Here is a 22,697-nt window from a genome sequence, read left to right as displayed (position 1 = left end):
AGATGCATAAATGTCTCTTTGAATGAAGCTCTCTATGCAAGCCTTGTTAGGTTTATAATTGGTCACCCCATTATGGAAGCCCTTGATACAGTTAGTTTGTGGTTTAACAGAGGCTTCTCCTTGTTCAAAAATATTTTCTGAGTTGAGACACCAGAAAATAACAGATTAAACTTGTTTTGCAGGCATCTTTCCCAGGAAACTTGCAACTAGTCCTCGTTCTGCGCCCAACAGGATTTTTTCATCGAGCTCTCTCAGACATTGCTTTCAAGTTCCACAAAGATGAATTTAAAATGAAAGTACCTGTAAGTAATATTCTGTTTTCACTTTATCATCAGGGATCTGTTAAAGTACTTACTCTAGCCAATGATGTTTATATTTTAAAATAAACTTTGTAATATATAGACTAAAGATATTCAAGTAGGCGGGGAAGTTATTTTACCTATCAGATACAAATTTCCAGGGTTAGAGCTAGTCAAGATATGTCCCCCCCAGTTCTTATTTATTGTTTTGGAACCAGTCCTTACATGCCAAATCCAATAAGATACTACTGTTTTCTCCCACAGACCCAGGAGAGCAAGGAAAATGAACAAGAAATGAATGAGATGCTGTTGCTCTTAGAAAATAGCCATATGCAGTTTATCAAGATTAAAAAATAATAATAATCTGAAGTCATCAATGTTGTATAATTCAGGGTTTTTTAATAGGTGCTGTTAAGCCTGGTGCTCATGCTTATTTGCAGTTATGTACATCATCTTCAGCAGAAACAAGTGTTAAGATGTTTTGTTTGCTTGTTTCTTATACCGAAGGGAAAGAGTTCCATCACTTGCTTCTGTATGAAACTGGAATTTCTGTATTAGAGGCCGAAGGATGGCTTAGAATCCTTGATAAGGGACTTGTGACCACTGATGGTGTTTGCTTTTTAATTTGCTGCTGCAGATCATAATGCTGGGCTCAGTATCAGAACTGCAGGGTTACATTGATAAAACACAATTAACAGAAGATCTTGGTGGCACCCTGGATTACTGCCATAACAGATGGCTATCCCGTCGCACTGTAAGTCTTAGTTGTTGTTTTAACTTTTCAGTTTAATCAGCCCTTCTGTTTTATACCCTGTCATTTATAAGACATATTCCAAGTGATGCAAGTTGACTTGCTCTGAGATGTTCCCAATGGTACTTAGTCATCTTAGGGAAATAATATGAGTAATAATTTGGGAGTGGTTTTCTGACTGCTTGAAGCAAAGGAACTACAGTATATTGTTGTGTTGAGGTTTGTTGTTTTTGCTACAAGAAAGAAAAAGCGCAAGTTGTAAAATAACTCCAGATTATAAAAATATGAGGAAGATATACCTGATACAAGCCTAGGAAAACATACAATTAAGGAATTAATGGTGACGGTATCTGTTGCTTACAAAGTTATTCTTAGACCATTTTTCAGTCTTGTAATTCATCTGCTTGGGTTTGTTTTACAAATTGTATGTATGTGTCTGTTTGTACATGTGCATGGGATGAGCATGAAATATCTTTAATGGTTTTTATTCCAAAAGGCTATAGAAGGTTTCGCCCAAAAGGTTAAGCAAACAGCTCAGATTCTTCAGTCCTTTGGGACTGAGCTGGCTGAAACAGAACTACCAAACGATGTGCAATCAACCAGCTCCCTTCTTGCAACACACACAGAAAAGAAGGACAAAATGAAGGTATGTAAATCTTGTTAAGATGCTGTGTTCTAGTTAAATGGTGATTTAATGTATGGCTAACAATGTTAATAGAAAATCTGGAGGGTATTTGAAGTTAATAGACAATAATGTCAAATATTGAAATCTTACCGAAATTGTTTTTCTTGGTTTGAAGTTAAGAATCTTCTTATTGCTTTCAAAAAGGACAGTTCTTGTGGCTATGTGTACTTATGTGCAAATACATAGGAATTTGTTTCCACATATAAATCGTTGTGTGTGTAGTGGTGAGTTTAATTTGTAGTTTTCTTTGCAACAATAAATTTTATTGTATTTGAATGCACAGAACCTTTTGAAGAATGGACAAATATTCTTTGAAATCATCTTAAATTAAAACTGGGGGTTTCAAAACTACACATCTAAAGCTTGTGAGATATTTGTAGCATAAGGAGACATGAGAATGCTATCTGTCAAGAAAATTCAACTCAGTGTAATACTGTCTGAAGACCCATAAGTGTACAAAAAGCTGACATTTAGCATCTAGTGTCTTTATTCATTGTCAAACACTGCTTTTAATCAAACGATGCTTGCTCTATTGTGATTAAAACAAGGTATTTTTTCCACTTTGTTGTCTTGTGGGGTATGTTTTAAACAAAACAACAAAAAGTCAGTGATTACAGAATTCTTCAGTATGTTTTGTTTCTTTGCTCTTGTTTTTTAGGAGGATATAAGGTTAGCAGTAGAACAGGGAGATGATGTCCTTGGAAGTATTACAAAACCAGTTACTGAGAACCCTGAATACAAACTGAATCAAGACCAGCTAGACAATCAAACAACAGTAGAAAGGTGAGAGGAGTGATATACTGAACAAGCTGCTTTTATGGGTTTTTAACCCTTAACTGCCTCTATTACTTAATTCTAAATGCATGCCTAGCAAGTAAACAAATGTTTCAGTGTGAATAGATAAAAAGTACGTTCAGAAGCAACTCTTCTGTTGTCAGATCTGTCTTTAGCAAAGAAATCCCCTGATGTCCATTACTGGGTCAACCTGAAGGTAAGGAAATGGACAACATGTGTATACTGAACCCCAAAACAACATAGCACTGTTTGGTTTTGTGGGGTTTTGTTGTTGGTTTTGTTTGTTTGTTGGGGGGGGGGGGGGTCCTTTTTGTCAGGCTTGGACTATATATTCAAGCACATTTTCCTTAGTTTAAAGAATATTGGTGCTTTGCTTCGAAGACTGAAGTGCAATCCAAGGAAATTTTGCTGTTGTAGGGAAAGCAGGGGAAGACAGAAGTAATGTATATCTCTTCTTTTCAGTAGATTTGTCCATTTTCATTAATTCCTTTTGAATTGAAGTGGAAGGCTTATTTTTCTTTGAACCTTCCTTAAGGAGCTTCTGACATTTTTAATATCTTATCAATGTAGTTAGTAGTTTTTAAAGGGCTATTAGGGAGTGCTCTGCTTTTGAAGTATCTATGCATAAACTTCCTATATGCTTCCTTTGGGTATATAAGTAATAGCTGTTGTTTTCCTTTGTTTCTCCCACTCCCCCTTAAATTACTGCCAGTTTTGAAGACATTATATCATCATAGCACAGATGTAAATTTAAACAAAGTTATAAAAACATAGCTCATTTCCCCAAGGCAGCATTTTGCATTCTTTTTTTGTCTGTCATTCTATGTTCTGTTACACTTGGACTGACTTTTTTTTCCAAGTAAGTGTCAATTCCAATGGACAAAGCTTGGCAGAAGTCACTTTTTCGGGTCATTGTTGCTATTAGCTATCTGAAGGATAATCAGGGTTGGGGTGGGGGTTGCTAATTTATCCAAAATGTTCCCACTTGATACAATAACTGACAGAAGTTGGAACAAACTGTATGTCTGACTATTTTCTAATGAGTTTAACTTTTAAATCCAGGGTTCGTTTCTGTGCTGTTAAAGAATAAAGTTCATTAAAATTCTGACCTACAGCCTTCCCTGGATGTAGCCTCAATGCAGCAAAGTACACCAAGGAGATAAGCCTGTAGCATACCACAATATCAAATGCACAATTAGAAGACTGATCAAATTCCTTAAGGCTCTTCAACCTGAATTAAAATTCAGGAAGGTTCTTTTCATTGCAGTACTGCTGTACAATTGTCTATGATATTGAAGTAGTATCTCTGTTCAGAAGAGAAGCAGTGGCCTTCAGGTTTTTTATGAGCCTTGCTCCAAGGAATGAAATGTGAGGGCAGTTGCCTGGTCACAGCAATACAAAATTTTGGCAAAAATCTTCATTATAGCTCAAAGTTTAGGTCTCTGGAGTCCTGGCCCAGGTGTATTTGTAGGTTTTATTTATGTTTGCTTGCGCTGTGTCCCTAGGTCAGAGCTAAGAAGCAGTATATGCAGCAGCTACCTTCAGATCAGCACTGCCAGTTTTTCCGTACTTAATGTTTGTGTTGGATTTCAGTTATACATCAATGTTATTCTAGAAAACAATTCTGTGCAATGCTCAAAAAAGTTTCCTGTATCCAGTTTATTTTTTCTGGAAAGTATTGCTTTGGGGAGACTTTTTGTTTAATGTGGAAGATTGTATTGTCCCTTGAAGGTTGCAACCATCATTCTTACAGGTTTGTTTTGTTTTTTTAAGGCTTTTGGCTCAGTTACATGAAACGGAGACTGCCTTTGATGAGTTTTGGATTAAGCACCAGCAAAAACTTGAGCAGTGTCTGTGCCTTCGGAATTTTGAACAGAATTTTAGAGAGGTGAGAAATTCTTGGTGGCAGTCAATATTTGGTAATATAGAAGTGATTCAGAAGCAAATACTTCCCCCTCTTGTTTTTGCAGCTTGTGTGTGTGTGCTTGAAAACTTTCTCCAACTTTTTTTCTTGTACATGTCCTTACTTGACATTCTGCTATCTTTACTACCTTGAATACTTGCCTATAGAGACATAATAGCTTCTCTTCTGCAGTGTTATTTTTTTCCACAAGCCCAGCAGTGTATAAGCATTCAAAAACTCCTTTGAAATGTATTCTCCACCACAGAAGCATAATATGCTGTCTGCGATGCTTTCATCTTGCCAATAGGTCCTTTTATGGAACCAAGACTTACCTAAACCTTCTGGCTGAAATTTTATAAAACAGTCTCCAACACTGTGGGTGGGAAGTTGCAACCACAATGTTAGAAGCTGGGTGGAGACTGAACTAAAATTTTTACAGCCAGTTTCTGATCTCGTGTTAGTTTAACTCGTGTTTAATGGCACCTACAGTCACTTTACTCTGGTGTTGAACTCAGAATATGCCCACTGTGTATCCACAGGATCAACATTCAGAAACCCTATCACAAGTGTGTGCATATATATCTTTCTCTTAAGCACTTGGTATGGTGAGGACTGCACCCTTTGCTCTTTACATTAATGTCTCTGCACTATTGTCATCTGGTAAAAGCAAGATCATAAATGTTTCTGAGCATTATTCTTCCTGGATTTTTTTGCTAGTACCAGGAAACAAGATTACTTCACTGCCTTTTCTCTGTATTTGTTTTCATTTTAAGTTGAGGATAAAAGTAGGTTGACAAAAACCTAACTTGTGTTTGTGCCCCAGTAACCCCGTAATGTGAGTCACCTGATTGTGAATAGTGGCTATCAGCTGTTTAACTGATATGTCTCTGGAGAGGTGGAATCATCTTCATTGATACTTATGTGTATGTCGTTTCAGGTTAAAGCAGCTTTGGATATTGTGTCCGAGAGACTATCTGCTTTCACAGATGTGGGAAACAGCTGTTCACATGCAGAGCACATTTTGAAAGATCTTGTCAACTTTGAAGAAAAATCATGTGTAAGAACTGCACCTCTCCATATATTTAGTATGACTGTGTGTGTGTAGGGAAATGTTATTTAGTTACTGAAAATATCATATGACCAGAGCTTAAGCTAACAGCAGGACAGAATTAGTGTCTAAAGTAACGTGCAGAAGGAATTTGGAGCAATGCTTTCAACCATTGGAATGGCCCAGTTCTCAGGCAACCCTTAATGAAGAGTGGAATGTCTAATCATAGAATTGGTATGATTGTTTCATGGAAAAATTACATAAAATGTCTACGTAGCCAAGTTCTGCACTTTATGATCAAGGGGACACTTCCACTCCTAATAAAACCACTTATTTCATTAAAACTTAAAAATGAGAAGGCTGTATATTGAGTGTATGGTATGCTAAAACACGATCGACAAAAATATACTCTGAAGAATGTAAAAGGGAGACCTTATTAACATATTATGATCTGGATTTCTTAATAAAATATAGCTATATAAGTGAGGCCATTGCTCTTGAGGCTGAGGTACTGGAGTTAGGTATTTTTTAATTTGGGTTCAGATTGCCACTGTATTCCAGGCTGCATAAATACACACGCAAACGCACTGGTGAATAATGAAGGCATGCAAGGACTAAAAGTGGTTCCCTCACAGGGACTATATGGTTATACTCATTCATGTTTCTGAAGTACTCTGATACAATAAAGCAGGAAGCATAAAAGTTCTTAGGCATTTGGAAAGACAGAAAATCACTTTGATTTATGAAGTCAGGCAGCTATTAATTTAAAATGTGTTCTGTATCAATGTGGGTTTTACTGTATAAAAAATAAATGGTATAACTTCTATTTTTTTTAATTGATGTTGATCCAAGGAAATATATATTTAAATCAATGTTTGCTTTCTTAGGAAATCATAGCAAAAGCCAGAATGCTAGCTTCAGAGGGCGACACTTTTATTCAAAGCAATCATTATGCTGTGGACTCCATTATTCCAAAATGCAGTGAACTTCATCATCTCTGTGATGCCTTCACTACTGAGATGGAACGAAGGAGGAATCTTCTAAACAAATCTCTAGAACTGCATAGCTTATTAGAAAAGGTAAATTTTCTGTGGAACGGTTTTGTTCCCTGTCTTGTTTGCAAAAACCTCTGTCCACCCATTGTCATAACAGGAGGTTAAAAAATATATGGGTATGCTGAAAGTTTTGTCCTTAAATAGCTGAATATGTCACAAGTAGAGGTATGAAATTGTTTAGAGCTCTTAGTGTTTGAAGCTGACATCAATACGTTCTGAGCCTGTTCTTTTCTCTGTTTCCAGTCTATGAAGTGGTGCGATGAAGGAATTTATCTGCTGGCTTCACAGCCTGTAGATAAGTGTCAGTCTCAGGATGGTGCAGAATCAGCGTTACAAGAGATTGAGAAATTCCTGGACACTGGTGCAGGCAATAAAATCAAGGAGTTGAATAAAATTTACAGAGAGTATGCACAAATCCTCAATGAGGACCTAAAGGTACCAGAATATATTTATGTATATGTATGCATTCACTTGTTAATTTTAGAATTGCTTTCTTAAAGAGCCATTGATAAAGCTAATCCTACTAGGTGACTTTGTGCTAATCATCAGAGCATGTACTTACACCTGGGAACTGGAAAGCTGACACATTTCCTTACTCAAGGTGGTAGTCATGTCCTGTGTTTGGATAGGCATCAAGGGCTCCAGAGCCTATTAGTAACAAATTCAAATTTTCAGACAGTAGGATTTAAAAAAAAAAAAAAAAATCATCTCCCAAATGAGTACTTGAGATATCTTTTTTATGTAGTTAAAACATGACTGTCTTGATCCTTGCACAACTCCCAGAAAAAAAAAGCAGTTACAAAGCAGAACTTGAAAACAGAATCACAGAATGATCAAGGTTGGAAGGGACCTTCAGAGATCATCTAGTCCAAGCCCTCTGCTCAAGCACGGTCACCTAGAGCATGTTTCACAGGATCACATCCAGGCAGGTTTTGAGTATCTCCAAAGGAGGAGACTCCACAGTCTCTCTGGGCAGCTTTTCTTTCTTGCTGATATCTTCTTGTAACAGAACATTAGACACTTTCAAGAAAACTTTTACCTGTTTTCTTTTTTATTATTATTTATTTGAAGCCTGAATCCCATTGGTTTCACTACAGCAAGCAGAGAAAATGTTTTGTGATGTTCCAATTTTTAAGTGTACTAAATAACTCTAAATTATGCCTTGTTGGGAGTGAAGAGTATGGTAATATTTTTATATGTAGTATAAAAGCAATAGCCATTTCAAATCAATGTACCATAAATAGCTGTGTAGCTTGTTGATAGGTCTCTGACAGTGATTTTTTTTTTCTGTGGCAATGGTAGGAGCATGTGCAAAAGGTTTTCCAGAAGCAAGAAAGCATGGAAGAAATGTTTCAAAAGAGACAAGTAAGCCTTAAGAAACTGGCAGCTAAGCAGACACGTCCTGTTCAGCCAGTTGCACCAAGACCCGAAGCCTTTGTAAAATCTCCTTGTACCTCTCCAGGTAAGCAACTGTAGTAGCCTTTAAGTATTTTTTTTCACTGTGCTCAGAAACTTGAAGAAACTAACAGCTGTAATTTGTGGTTGCACAAACATCTGTGTCAGATCCGCTCAAGTTCTAACTGCTGTTTGATTCTGGTTTACATGCTTAGGTCTTCAAAGAGATTATGTATCCAACTCAGAAAGCAGTGTGCTTCGGAAGGTAAACTACAGAAGAGGAAAGGTAATTTTTTTTTCTGTGTTTTTCATGTGCATACTACTTGAGAAAGTCTTAACGCAATAGGATATTCAAGAACTTCAAGAACAGTGAGGCAATTCCACTGCAAATGTGATGGTGTTGCCCCTATCGAAGTAACTCTGGTTTAAATAGAGGCTGCTTTGTCGCTGGGCTAGGTATGAGAGAAGGTAAAGTAAATAGTTGCCTATATTAGGAAAAATGTTAGGGGCAGCAAAATATAAAATCAATGAACAGGAAACATTTATTATTTGCCAGTAGTAACTGACTACTCTCAACACTGACGAATGTCAAGAGGTAGTTGTCATTGGCTCACAGATAGCTTCACCTGACCTAAGGGGTTGCCATTCCCAAGTGGGGAAGGTCTTCCTGCCCCGCCTCCAGCAAGGAAAGTAACCCGACGGCAGCAACAGAAACAAATAGTTCCCCACTGTGTTAGAGAGTTGAATTAACTCAGCAAAGGTTCAGCAAGAGTCAAGAGACTATGCAAGGAGAAATGCAGGACTGCGTGACCAGTAGGGACAAGAGTTGGAGAAAAGGGTTGTTTTTTTTTTTTGTTTTTTTTTTTTGGGGGGGGGGTCTGAAAGCAGAACCTCTCCTTATTTCTGAAAATCTGGGATTAGCTCAGCCATTACAAGAGTTAACTTCTACCAACCAGCAAGTTAGCACAGTACCTCATTTTTAGCTTGGAAAACAAACTAGGGCCAGCATTGCCTCCAAAATTTTATGCTGATGCTCTGGTGTTGCCTTACTGGAGAGGGGTCTTGAGCCATGGTGTTTTCTAAACTGGCCTTTCATGGTGAACTCCCTGTATCTAAATCTTCATGTGTGCTTCAAGACCTTCGTGTTGACTTTTTTTTTTTGCTGAGTTTCTGCAAAATAACTTCATTTCTAATGGAACACAGTCTTTCCTGTGAAAACGCATGCAAATAGAGCTGAGTGCAAAGCTCCATATTTTAAAGTGCTTTCACCCCCATCTGTGATGCTGTGATTATTTTTTGTTGTTTGTTTCCTTCTTTAGAGTGAAATGACTGAACTCCATCAAAGCAGAGGAGGATCTACGATGGATGATGAAGAAAACCTAGCTGTGCTACGGCAGTAAGTATATTTTGATAAACAACAAATGTTCTTTCTCTGATTTGGTTCCAGTAAAGTCTGAGTTTGGCTAAGGATTTGATAAGACAAGTATGCTTCTCTGAATTAAGTCTCAGCGCTTTTTGAAATGCATTGGCTGTGCTCTGTACATTAGAGGAAGGTATTTCAGTCTGTCTGCAGTATTATTTATAGTTTATATAGTACCGGAGCCTAGCTTTGCTTCAGCAAGGTAATGCAATGGCAAGATAACTACGTATTTTCATTTCAAAGATGACATAGTTTTGAGGAATAAGCCTCCTGTAAATCTATTGGAGATTTTGGTCTCCATGCTTCAGAGGACTTTTGGGTTTTTTTATTTTACTCTTATTTTATTTTATTCTTTAGTCCCTGTTTCGACAAATCTTAAAAATCAATTTCCTGTATAAAAACTAAATCGTATCGTATATATTCCAAAAATAACTTAATACCACCTGTGTGGTATAGCGGAACTTGCATTTCTACCTGAAGACTGGATGCTCTTGCTGTCATTTCACAGTTGTAATTCTGTGAACCATATACTAAATCATCCAGAATTACAAGCAGGGGAAAAAATGTATGCTTGCTTGACTATTAAGGAAATTGAACTTTACACTAAAATATCACAGTGCCTCATTTTAAAGCCTCAAATTTAAAATGACCAGTGTAACTTGAAATCTGTATTTGATAATCCTTTGCAGCCCTAACTCTTGCAAACACAGCATAAACAGATTTTGTGTGTACAGTGATAAAACTGTTCACTGCTTCAGTTCAGCTCCTACAACACTTAAAATGCTAGCTTTTGGCTTTTTTTCCCTGTTTAAACACATTTTCAACTTTAAAACATTTTTAAAATGCATGCTTCTCAATAAGGATATATGAACTGTTGACAGAAATGTCTATGAAAATCACCTTTGACTTGAACTGGAAATGTTTCTTTTATTGTCTGAAGGAAAGTAGAAACAGACAAAGGTAATGTTGCCTCAATATATTGCATAAGTGAATAGGCCTTCCTTAATTACCATTCTTTGTTTACAGGCATGTAATTAATGAACTTATTGAAACTGAAAGAGCATATGTGGAAGAACTTCTCTGTGTTCTTGAGGTAAAGATTAAATTTCACTGTGGCTGATATGAATCTAGTTCTGTTTCATTTCATGGATGTTCATATGATTTCCTTATAGCTCTAATTCCTCCTCTTGTCTCATCAAGCAGTGTGGTTGTTACATCTCTCCTGTCTTGTATTTTCCTGCCTCATATTCCAGAGATAGGAATGTACAATATTTTTCCTAGAAATACTCATGCAACTAGGATTTTATATTAGTAAACACAAATTCAGCAGAAAATAAGATATGCCTAATTATTTAGGTGGAACACAGTGACATTTGTAATGTCACTAATTCCTGCAGAAGTTCGTTCCAGAGTCTTGGGTCAGCTCCTGGAAGATCGTGTCATACTGGAATGTGAATTTGCATTGAGAGAAGAAATTCACACTAGAATGTGAATTTGCGTTGAGGGAATTTTGTCAGAGTAGCAAATCTACTTATCACATCCTTCTTTATAGATCTTTAGGTGATCTTCCATGTATCTTGGGTACAACTATGGTAAAAGAGTGCCTTGGAATAATAACATTTTGATTCAAAATTGTGAAGGAAACAAAGGTGTTTCCTTTGCTCCATGCTTATGGAGGCATAATTACGGTAATGTGTGTTGCTTGTAGAAATATGGTACAGGGTTCTGTATTGTTCCTCAAATTTGTCAAGTCTTCGTACGTGGACACATCATTTTGCTGTAGTCCAGTTTGATCGTAGGAGATGATAAAGCTTCAGGTAACTTGAGGGTGAGTTATTTCAGTCAGGATGTGTCAAAATTGAGCCAGTTGGGCACTTTTGGTATCCATGCAAGTGTTAGGCTCTTAAATAGCAGCTGTCTTAAGTGATGGACTAGCAGTGATAATGTCTGGGTAGATACCTTCAAATAAGAGTACTGCAGGAACTCTGGACTTGCCTTTGCCTAGTTTGTGCTCAGCTTCCAGTAGTGTTCCTGTTCTAGGTTATGTCCAAGTGTTGAGACATGTCAACAACAGGATAGCTGTCTGATGTGTGGTAATAAAGCAGTATAGGTCTGGAGTGGACCTTAAGGATTGCTTTATTCCTTGCTTTTGTATGCAATGCTATCTGTATAATTCTGTTCTTAAAATCAAGATTCAAATGATTGACGGCTTTTTGGTTCTTCCTTCTGATAATGGAGGCTGTTACAGAATCTTTCTATTCTTCTAGTATTTCTCTTGTTTTACATAGAGTATAGTGCAACCTTTTGTATTGTTAGGTCAAGTGCTCTTCATTTTCTGCCAACGTGAAAGACTCTCCAGCACTGTGACTATGCCAAGCTCACTTCTCAGTATCTCCTTGAAGTTTGTCATTCATCTCTCTCGAACTTGGGTGATCAGAACTGCCAACAGTAACTTTGGATCAGATCCTTGCTGATGTATGGTTCAATGGCAGTCTTCCAGCTTTTGAGTAATTCTTATTAGTAGTCCATGGCTCTGACTATTTTCCCAATTCCTTTGTTTCTCCTATGGTATTAATCTTTCCAATTTTCCTGTAAAAAATAGCTTGGTACTCTTTTGTATGGACAATGTCTCCTTTTATGTTGCATTTCTTTGCTATGCATTTTCTGTCTGCAAAGGATTCCAATGGAAAATGAAAGGTAGTTTTTTAAAAGAATGTTTAAAAATAAAAAATAAAAATCTAATCACTAGCTTATCCAAATGCCTGAATTCTTGAGGCTAGCTGACTTTACCAGCTAGTTCTCTTACTTTTTGTCATTTGGACATAACTTTGAAATTGAGAGTCTTGATTGTAGGTGCAATTTTTGCTTATTTTTATTAGAAATCTGTCACTAATGCAGTTGTTTCTTTTCTGTGACCACCTTGTCCATGACAGTGTGGTTTGGGAGAAGAAAGATCTGATCCAAATCTAAAGTAGGTCACATCATCTTCCTTCAGCTGCTTAATGCATTAATAGCCAAATCTTGCATCATTCCTAACGTGTGTTCTCCAATCCGTATGATCTGTTCTTTGGTACATATGGTTTGGTTCAATTCCCCTGATTAAACTGACAAATTCAAAGGCTGTTGTTTTAGCTTGTTTGTCTCTGAGAAGATGACTAAAAGGCATTTGGTAGTTCATTGACATAGGAGTCTAAGAAAGGCAGGTACCGTTATTTGCCATTAAATTAAGCTATTCCATCACACTTGCTGTGTATTACTAGCACAGGTAATAAAGCATTCTTGCACTTTTTTCTTTTCTTTTTCCTTCTGTCTGTCTGTCTTTCCTGTGAGATCTGTTAATGACAGAATAGTGACCTCAGGGGACCAGAGAAGAGCACTCTTGAGCTAAAGTAACGTCTGTGCCCTCTTTTCTTTATTTGTGCCAAATATGCATATGCAGAGAATGTGGCCTTATATGATAAATGGAAGATGCCATAATCTAAAGTTATGGCTTTTGGTGGAAAGTCTAGCGAAAGTATCTTTAAAATAGAATTTGTAGCTTAATGGTTTCTGTTATCTGTAGAAATAACTGTAGTCATAGAATCATTAAGGTTGGAAAAGACCTCCAAGATCATTTGGTCCAACCTTCCCCCAGCCACCAATATCACCCGCTAAACCATGTCCTTAAGTACCTCGTCCAACCTTTCTTTAAGCACCCCCAGGGACAATGACTCCACCACCATCCTGCTCCCTCATCATAAAAAGCTAACACTAACATGAAGATTTGCATGTGTACTGGAATTGTGGCTTTAAACTAAGATGTGTAAATTCTAACACAAAAATCAATCTGACTTCTAAGGAGTATGAAAATACATAGCCTTTGGTCAGTGAAAATGTTTGCAAACTTTTTCATTCTTGCTCAACAAAGAATTCCAGTAATTATTCATGCGCCTTTCTAAGGACTTCAGGTGTGTTTTTCTGGACTGAGGGAAGAACAGCATTTGTAGACTTATTTCATGATTAATACTGAACTCTGCTGTTTGGCAGACTGCCTTATAAGAGAGATAAGTACTACAAGGAGGTGATCAGTGGTGAAAAGATCACTGTGCCTCTCTTCTGTGTTCCAGGGGTATGCTGCAGAGATGGACAACCCCTTAATGGCTCACCTCATTTCACCAGAACTCCAAAACAAGAAGGATATTTTGTTTGGGAATATGGAAGAAATTTATCACTTTCACAACAGGTGAGGATTTGCATTCTTGTATAAAAATAGCATTTGAATAGGGTTCTTGTACTCTTAATCAGACCTAAATTGCTAAAAGATGCTTACTGAGTCCAACCTGGCTGTCTATCAAGTCAAAATTCATATTACATTGGAGGAGAAAAGCACAGTGCTTATAAATGATGAGCAAAGCTGTGTGAAACTGTATTTAAATGTTCTCAGAACCCAGGTAAAATTTTGCAGACTGGAACAGGCTGCCCAGGGAGGTTGTGGAGATCTTCTCTGGAGATATTCAAGGCCCGTCTGGACGCCTACCTGGGCAGCCTGCTCTAAGGAACCTGCTTTGGCAGGGGGGTTGGACCTGATGATCTTTCGAGGTCCCTTCCAACCCCTACAATTCTGTGATTCTGTAATCTTGAGGAAAGGTATTGTGATCTGGTTACAAGCTAATGAAAGCAAAGTTTGGGGATTTTTTTATTTTTTTGTTGATGAAATTTATGGTACAAAGTAAATTATTATCCTAAAGCACAAATTCTTAATACTTTTATATCTGTTCGAGGCTGGTTAATGTTATACTCAAGTGACCTTGCTGCTAGAAAGGTATTTTTCTTCACGTGGTAATATTTTAACGGTTAGGAAAGAAGTATTTTCAAGAGAAATATAAATAGTTGTTTCTTGTTCAGGAAAAACTAAACTTGAGGTTTTGCCAGGTTTTTTTTAATTATTATTTGTTCTGTGTTGTTTGGTAGCATTTGGAAGGAAAAAAACAAAGACTTGTAAACTGTACAAATCCTGCTGCTTAATACACAAGGCAGGGAAACAAACTTTTTCTTCCTGAAAAAAAATCTTGTATTTCCTTTCTATTGCAGCAACAGTAAGCTAAAAGAAATTGGTCAGAATGTTTGTTCGTTTCATTTTGCTATCCCTTTTTAAATACCTGATCTAGAACAGCTTTGTTAATTTCATAGTACAGAATTACAACTCTGTTTCCTAAGTTTACAAAACAAATTGCAAGAATGTGATCATTTACTACAACTTTTTTTTAACATGTGCTCTAATAAAATCTTCTTCCTTGTAGAATATTCTTGAGAGAACTAGAAAATTATGTAGAATACCCAGAACTGGTAGGACGTTGCTTTCTGGATCAGGTATGTGTCATCTCTTGCTGGCATTTTATTCATAAGCTATTCTAAGGCTGTTACAGATGAAAGTAATTTTCATGTGGCAATTGCCAACAGATCCCCTTTGTTTGTCTTGAACAGGTTTGAGAGTTGGGGATATTTTCCACTGTGTGGATTAATTAATTTTGATAGAAAGAGCTACTAGAGCGTTAAAAGAGAATTGCTTTATTAAAGTTGCATTTAGGAAAACATGAAGAGGAGTCATGTACCAGATCATTTCACATCACTGTAACTGATTGTTTTACTTGATTAGCTTTCCTTACTGGAATTTTGTTTGTTTCTGTTTTCTTAAAAGAATGCAACTCAGCAGAATGTGTTTTTTGTTTTTTTTACTTTTTACTCTGAAAATGGAAAGCTATAACAGAATTAAACTTTTTAATCTGGGATTTATTAAACAATGAGTCTCACCTGTAGAATACCAAAGGCTAGATAGGAATCTGTTTATGGAAATGAATCGTAATCTGTTACTGCTAACTGTTGAGGCTTTAAAACTGGAAGCAGTCATCCCTCTCCCTACCATTTACTGGAAGCATCCATGATGATGGTGTTTCCTAAAATGGAAGAGCTGAGGTGCTTGCTGACTTCCTACCTAGCCTTTCAATTAAATCTAAAGTTATGACCTTTTCAATGCAGTCTTACTTCCTTTTGCTTTCAACAAATGTTGAAGTGATGCTGTTCCGTTACTAACTCATCTGAATGTGTGAAAATAGATATGGGATGGTGAGTTTCCTGCAGAATTAGAACTGTGAGGCCATGTCTAGTTTTGTAATAAGGTGATTGTGAAGCCCTGCAGATGACTACAGAGTATATAAAACCATTCATGAGTTATTTGGGATTTTTTAAAAAAAATATTTTTTTTATACAACAGTGAAATGAACTACAGAAAAGCTCAGCATCTAGACAGTATCTAATTTGAGGTCAACTGAAGGGCTGTACAATTCTTGGGTTGGCCATCTCTGTAAGAGAAAGTGGAAAAATTCATGAACAAATAAATTTCAGAAAGTGAAATTTCATGCATAACCAAATAAAAATAATAGATTACCCATGCATTCAAGTCTCTTGGAACAACAAGAGCACCATGAGAACTGTGTAAGCAACCATGAATAAAAAATAGCAAACTCTTGAAGACAATGTTGAAGTGATAAGGGGGCAATAAATGGCTTGATAAAATAGTAATAGATGTAGTAATAGTAAATAGATGTAAAAATAGTGAATAATAGTAGTAAATAGATGATAAAAACTTGGTAAAATAGTAAATAAATGACTTAAGAAAATTTCAATTGAAAAGCACAAAATACAAATTTGTAAAGAAGGGCAAATATTTTTTAATAAGTTACACAGAGGGATTCACGTTCTGGCATTAAATGAATTAAATTAAAAGATCCCAAATTTTTCGTATGTTAGTGTAAATATATTTCTGAATATAACATGTTTCTTCATAAGGTGTCTAATATTAAACCGAAAAAAAATTAACAGGAACATTTTACTCATATATTTCCTACACAAAATGTGTAGCTGTTACAAAATTAGTGAGTTTGAATAATTGTTTTTTGCTAGGGATGCCTCAAGGAATTGCATTTTTTTCCTTAGCCTTAGTGACTGTGGAAAAACTTTTTATGAAGTTCATCTAATAAAATCATAAGAATTTAGTAATATTTTGCTCTTCTCCCCAATTTCAGATGGAAGACTTCCAGATTTATGAAAAATACTGTCAAAATAAACCTCGATCTGAAAGTTTGTGGAGGCAGTTTTCAGATTCTGTATTCTTCCAGGTACGCTTGCTTGAGTCTCTGAAATATTTCTGAATTTGTTTTATGTTTACATTCATAAATTATCTCAAGAACAAATGACAAAAAATATTGATTTGGGTACCAATGAAATCTGACACTGATTACAGGAATGTCAAAGGAAACTTGATCACAAGCTCAGTTTGGACTCATACTTGCTGAAACCCGTTCAAAGAATAACCAAATACCAGTTACTGCTAAAGGTATGTGTTATGAAACTATGTAATTTTGTGTTAATAAACGAAGTGTATTTTTTGCCTTTTTTTAAATCCTGCTTCTCTCATCCTGCTGGAGAGAAATCTAAAAGTTAGTAGAGGTGTATAAATTAAAAGAGAAGGAAATTCCAGTCTATCAACTTTCAGCTCAGTTCTTTTCTCTTTCAGCCAAAAAGCTACTAGTAGGCAGGCAAACATTAAACATTACCACAGAGGCACCATGTGTAACTTCTTTTGCCCTTAAATTTCTGCTGAAGGGAAGAATGAAGACACCAATGAGGAGAAACAAAAAGACCAAGAAAGTTTTGCAACAAAGAGAAGAGAGTGTCAGAAATACATGCTACTTGTCAGTTATAGTGGCTTCATGCATGTCACAGGAATTAGCCTTGCTGGATTTGAGAAAGTGTCCAGAAAGCTTCAGTTAATCACAGTCTTCAAAGGAACTCACATTCTACAAAATGTACTTAACTGAGCACACTGTATGGTATTTTTAGAGAAAATGCCACTGTGATTCATTTAGACATACTGAGACAGCGAAATGAGAGGAATATACCATTATAAATTTTTAAATGAATGTTTAAGTCTTTGCCATGTTTGAAATTGGCTTGTTTTAGGAAGTATTTACAACATAGACACAAGTTTCAACAATTGCATTTAACAATAGTTTACTATTGAGTTAAAACTGAGTTAAAGTTAACAACTTTTAAAGAATTAATTAGTTTAAACTTATCTGAAGAGAAGAGCATTTGAAAGGTTTTCTATTTAAACTGTCTTTACTTTCTACACTCGGTTAGTAAATGCTTATTCTCATGTTACAAAGCCTGTGGGATTCCACATGAATTTGCCACTGTGTTCATCTGGAATCAAATTGGAAGATGCAGCTTCACCAGTAAGCTTCTTTGGAGAAGGATTACATTTTTAAATGCATAGACAGTGCTCGAAGTTTAGGTTTGTGACTAGCATTCCAAGCCATCCCAGGTCTTTACAATAACTCAAATAATAAATGGAATTTGCCTATATTTTTATATTTGCTAGTTTTAAAAGTAACAAATGTTTCGGGTTTGTTTATTTTCTTTAAAAAGGGGATGTGACATTGTTTTTTTTGTTTTGTTTTAAGCACTTGTGGTGAAAAATGCTTGCCAACTTAGTCTTGTAAAATTCTTAGGTACTGCTTATAAAAAAAAATGTTTGGATTAATGTGTGGCTAATTAGCAGCAGAGATAAGTAAAGAAGACCTTGGGGTCTTCTGAGTTAGTCAGTATTTAATCCACTAGATTATATGGTGTTGACTTCAGTGGATAACTTTAAAAATGTAGGCCAAATTTTGTGTTAAAATTCAAATATTCCTAGTTATTGCTGTTTCCAAAACTAAGTATGTTGTCATTCCTTGCCCACTCAGGAAATGCTGAAATACAGTAAGAATTGTGAAGGTGCTGAAGATCTCCAGGAGGCATTAACTTCTATACTGGGTATTCTCAAAGCAGTTAATGATTCTATGCACCAGATAGCCATTACAGGCTATGATGTGAGTAACAATATTTTTATTTATTTTTTTCAAATACATATGTACAGTGTACTCCCTGTTACATAATAAGAATGAGAAGAACGTTGTACAAAAGATGCCTTTAAACTGCATTATGTAATTACGTGATAATGGGAAGTGGATCTTTATACTCTTCTGAAGTTTTCATGCTGTGAATAATATTTTGCTCTGTCTACCCAAGTTTTCTTCCTTTGCTCTACTTAACACCAAGTTAGAAACAGAAAAATCGTAGTGAACAGTGTGTTCTAGGCTACTGCCGCATGGGAGTTGCTACTAGTTTTTTATATCTATAAGTAAAACTACACCTAAAATTTCTGGAAGAATGGAGCGATGCAAGGAGCTTTGGAGCAGACACTTGAAAAAACAAATGTGTATTGTGCTTTCCCCTTTTTCTGTGTAGATCTCCATATCTTTGCTACTGGTACTCTTGACTGTAAGATCCTGCCTGAACAGTGTAGGAGAGAGAGAATATTAAACACTGACTATATTTTCATTACCTTTCCAAGCTCAACATAAACACTGATGTGAGAGATTACTTGGAATGACAGAACTTGTAAAAACCTGTTCAGAGTATGTGTTTTAGTCAGATGTTACCTCTTTGTAGTTATAAATATCACTTTTTGTTCTAGGGAAACCTGAATGAGCTGGGCAAGCTTTTAATGCAGGGATCCTTCAATGTCTGGACTGATCATAAAAAGGGTCACTCAAAGGTGAAAGATTTGGCACGCTTCAAGCCAATGCAGCGACACCTGTTCCTCCATGAGAAAGCAGTGCTCTTCTGTAAAAAGCGAGAAGAAAATGGAGAGGGATATGAGAAGGCACCTTCTTATAGCTACAAACACTCCTTAAATGTAAGGCACTGAGCAGTCCAATAAGGTAGTGGTATTGAGGGCCTAGGTTGCAGTAATACAAGTTTTGTGTTGTGCTTTTTTTTTTCTGTCAGTGAAGATGCATTATAGTTTTGCAGTGTAAACTTCGCCCTTTCAGGCAAACGTAATGGATATTACAAGTCTGTGTCACTTTGTGTTGCTGGTGGAGGTGGGGGAATTCTCCTTTGACAAAATCTAGACCATACTAGTATAACCGAATGGCAATTGCATTAATCACACAGAAAATATAATAATGGGTAGTATAAAATAGATGCAGGATTTGTCAGTATGCATTTTAAGAGAGAGCTTGTGAATCAGTCTGAATTTAATGAACATAAGCCTTTCTTCCCTCTGAGGTAGCCAAGCTGACACGAAGCACTGAATGTCCAATGTGCAGATGGTGTTATTAGTTATTATTTTCCTTGAGGGAGAAACCAAATATGGTTTTGCTTTTCAGAAATAGATTATCAAAGAATACTATTAGCCTTCTGCTTCCACTGGTATCTTAGTTGCAATTCAGTAGGTCAGCTTCTGTTCTCTTTGCTTCTAGATGGCAGCAGTTGGAATAACAGAAAATGTCAAAGGCGATGCAAAAAAATTTGAAATCTGGTATAATGCAAGGGAAGAAGTTTACATCATACAGGTAATAATAACATGCCACTACCTTGAAAAAATTTTTAAAAAGCGTGGGGGGTCTAACCCCACAGGATCTGTTTTGTTTTTCTTTCCTTTATTATATCACTGATAGAAACTGATGAGAGAATGTAAAAACAAAACAAAAAAGCCTACACTGAATAGGTTAAATCATAAGGCAATTTCATAAATGATACTTTTCAAATACAGTGTCTTATTAAAAATAATAATTAAATCCATGTTTCCCAATATTCATGGGGGATATTGCATACACTATTGCAATTGGTTTCACTGGAGTTAGTGGATTTGGGGGAGAATCATAGATCGCAGAATGGTTTGGGTTGGAAGGGACCTTAAAGATCACCTAATTCCAACCCCCTGCCATGGGCAGGGACACCTCCCACCAGACCAGGTTGCTCAAAGCCCCATCCAGCCTGGCCTTAAACACTTCCAGGGATAGGGCATCCATGACTTCTCTGGGCAACCTGTGCCAATGCCTCACTACCCTCTTGGTGAACAATTTCTTCCTAATATGTAATCTAAATCTCCCCTCTTTTAGTTTAAAACCATTACTCCTTGTCCTGTCACTACACTCCCTGACAAAGAGTCCCTCCCCAGCTTTCTTGTAAGCCCACGTTAGGTACTAGAAAGCAGCTATAAGGTCTCCCTGGAGCCTTCTGTTCTCCAGGCTGAGCAACCCCAACTGCCTTAAACTGTCCACGCAGAAGTGCTCAAGCCGTTTGATCATCCCTGTGGCCTTCCTGTGGAATTGTTCTAATACACCCGTGTCCTTCTTGTGCTGGGGGCCCCAGAGCTGAACGCAGCACTCCAGGTGGGGTCTCATGAGAGCAGAGTAGAGGGGGAGAATCACCTCCCTCAGCCTGCTGGCCACACTTCTTTGGATCCAGCCCAGGATGTGGTTAGTTTTCAGGGCTGCAAGTGCATATTGCCAGCTCATGTCAGCACCCCGAGGTCCTTCTCCTCAGGGCTGCTCTCAATCCATTGCCCACCCAGCCTGTATGTGTGCTTAGGATTGGCCCATCCCAGATGCAGGACCTTGCACTTGGCCTTGTTGAACTTCATGAGGTTTTCACAGGCCCACCTCTCACGCCTGTCCAGGTCCCTCTGGATGGCATCCCTTCCCTCCAGCGTGCTGACCACACCACACAGCTTGGTGTCTTTGGCAAATTTGCTGGAGGTGCGGTCAATCCCATTGTCCATGTTGCTGACAAAGATGTTGAACTCCAATCCCAGTACTGACCCCTGATGAACACCACTGGTTACCAATCTCCACTTGGACATTGAGCCAATTCTTTGTGACCATCCAACCAATTCCTTACCCACCAAGTGGTCCATCCATTAAATCCATGTCTTTACAATTTAGAGACGAGGATATCATGGCGTACAGTGTCAAATGCTTTGCACAAGTCCAGGTAGATGACGTCAGTTGCTCTTCCCCTACCCATCAATACTGTAACCCCGTTGTAGAAGGCCACCAGATTTGTCAGGCACAGTCTGCCCTTAGTGAAGCCATGTTGGTTGTCACCAATCACCTCCCTATTTTCCATGTGCAAGGGAGCCAGGGTAAGACTGTAGCATTTGCACAGTCTTCTCCCTCAGTGTGTTCAAATTCTTACAATAGTTTCTGTTCACTGAGGGACTAGCTGTCTTAGAGGGTCTAGCTGTCCCTCTTGAAGGATTCCTCTAAGACCGTGCTTTGGCTTGAAGCTCTTTGTGTTAAGAAGTATTCTCTGCTTGATGTCTGATTGTATTTATTTTTGGGTAGGCACCAACTCCTGAAGTTAAAGCTACTTGGGTAAATGAAATAAGAAAAGTGCTGACGAGTCAACTGCAGGCATGCAGAGGTAAAATATTTTGGATATATACACACATATGTATTTTTCATCTGTTTTCTCTTTGAACTTCAAAACCTACTCTGTTCACTGTGTAGGACTGTAAAAATGAAAAGGTTAGAACACAAATCAGTTTAATGGTTCTTTTTCTTTTCTCCATTACAGAAGCTAGTCAGCACAGGACACTTGAACACACACAGAGTTTACCTCTACCAGCATCATCTTGTACAAGGTAAGTTTGTTGTCAAATCAGTCTACTTGTTTTGCAAATATACTAACACATTCACTTTATAGTTCTTTATTATTCCTGTCCCTTAATACTGACCCTTACATCTTAGAATTTTTTAGGTCTCTTTCTAATATAAAGCTATAAAGCTTGGGGTTTATACATCTCCAGAACTCATAGTTCTGGACAGCAACAGTGGCACAGGATTTATAGATATGTAATTTTCTATGCCAGCCAAAATTCTGATGGTATTATAGTTCTTTGTTGAACAGCTAATTATATACTTTACACCCCAGGTAAGAGAGTTATGTAGCTATGTGAAGCAGCCTTTTTCTTCATTCTTTGTTCTTTTCTCTCATCATCTTCATGCTATTTTTCTTTTCGTCCTTTGCAGGGGCATTCTTTTCTGTTTCTTTCTTTTTCTTTTTTTATTTTTTTTCCTCTCCTTTCACTTTCTTACTAAGTGATGTGTTCATTCCCCCAGTGTCCCAAGTTTGGAGTCAAGCTTCTTAAATTTTTCTGTGTTTTGTCCTTCACTATACCAAACTATATAAGTATAGTCTTTTGCTCTCTCCTACCATTCTGCCCTTATCTGACCTCTGCTACTCACTTTTTTTTCTCATGCCGTTATGTGCATGTGTGTATGTATGGGTTTTACCCATAAGCCCATATACTCATATGTTCAGTCATTCCCATGCGGTGTATGCTCAAATATGCATCAGTAGTGCTCTGCCCTCATGCTTCATGCAAATACTTATCACTTACAGAGCATCTCCCAGATACGTAATATTCATGGGATCTCTCTCCCTTTCATTCCCAATCTGAGGTGTAATGGGAA

The 22,697-nt window shown here is 37.2% G+C and overlaps 1 protein-coding gene across 1 annotated transcript in view; it reads left to right on the top strand.

Annotated features, from left to right (window-relative positions):
* The window catches only part of MCF2L (MCF.2 cell line derived transforming sequence like), a 155,102-nt gene that overhangs the window by 122,985 nt on the left and 9,420 nt on the right, over positions 1–22,697 (top strand). Inside the window, exons 6-26 of the mRNA XM_050708351.1 lie at positions 183–302; positions 937–1,053; positions 1,547–1,696; positions 2,394–2,518; positions 4,304–4,418; positions 5,371–5,490; positions 6,369–6,560; positions 6,780–6,971; positions 7,839–7,998; positions 8,147–8,217; positions 9,251–9,327; positions 10,378–10,444; positions 13,458–13,573; positions 14,631–14,700; positions 16,413–16,505; positions 16,631–16,723; positions 18,135–18,260; positions 18,908–19,129; positions 19,698–19,790; positions 21,567–21,645; positions 21,799–21,865. Of these exons, the coding sequence (XP_050564308.1) occupies positions 183–302; positions 937–1,053; positions 1,547–1,696; positions 2,394–2,518; positions 4,304–4,418; positions 5,371–5,490; positions 6,369–6,560; positions 6,780–6,971; positions 7,839–7,998; positions 8,147–8,217; positions 9,251–9,327; positions 10,378–10,444; positions 13,458–13,573; positions 14,631–14,700; positions 16,413–16,505; positions 16,631–16,723; positions 18,135–18,260; positions 18,908–19,129; positions 19,698–19,790; positions 21,567–21,645; positions 21,799–21,865 (2,465 nt within the window). The remainder of the gene's footprint in view (positions 1–182; positions 303–936; positions 1,054–1,546; positions 1,697–2,393; positions 2,519–4,303; positions 4,419–5,370; positions 5,491–6,368; positions 6,561–6,779; positions 6,972–7,838; positions 7,999–8,146; positions 8,218–9,250; positions 9,328–10,377; positions 10,445–13,457; positions 13,574–14,630; positions 14,701–16,412; positions 16,506–16,630; positions 16,724–18,134; positions 18,261–18,907; positions 19,130–19,697; positions 19,791–21,566; positions 21,646–21,798; positions 21,866–22,697) is intronic.

The sequence above is a fragment of the Cygnus atratus genome, chromosome 1, assembly GCF_013377495.2.
Source record: "Cygnus atratus isolate AKBS03 ecotype Queensland, Australia chromosome 1, CAtr_DNAZoo_HiC_assembly, whole genome shotgun sequence".
Classification (NCBI taxonomy): domain Eukaryota; kingdom Metazoa; phylum Chordata; class Aves; order Anseriformes; family Anatidae; genus Cygnus; species Cygnus atratus.
The sequence above is the reverse complement of the archived record's forward strand: the minus strand, read 5'-3'. Positions and strand labels throughout refer to the sequence as shown.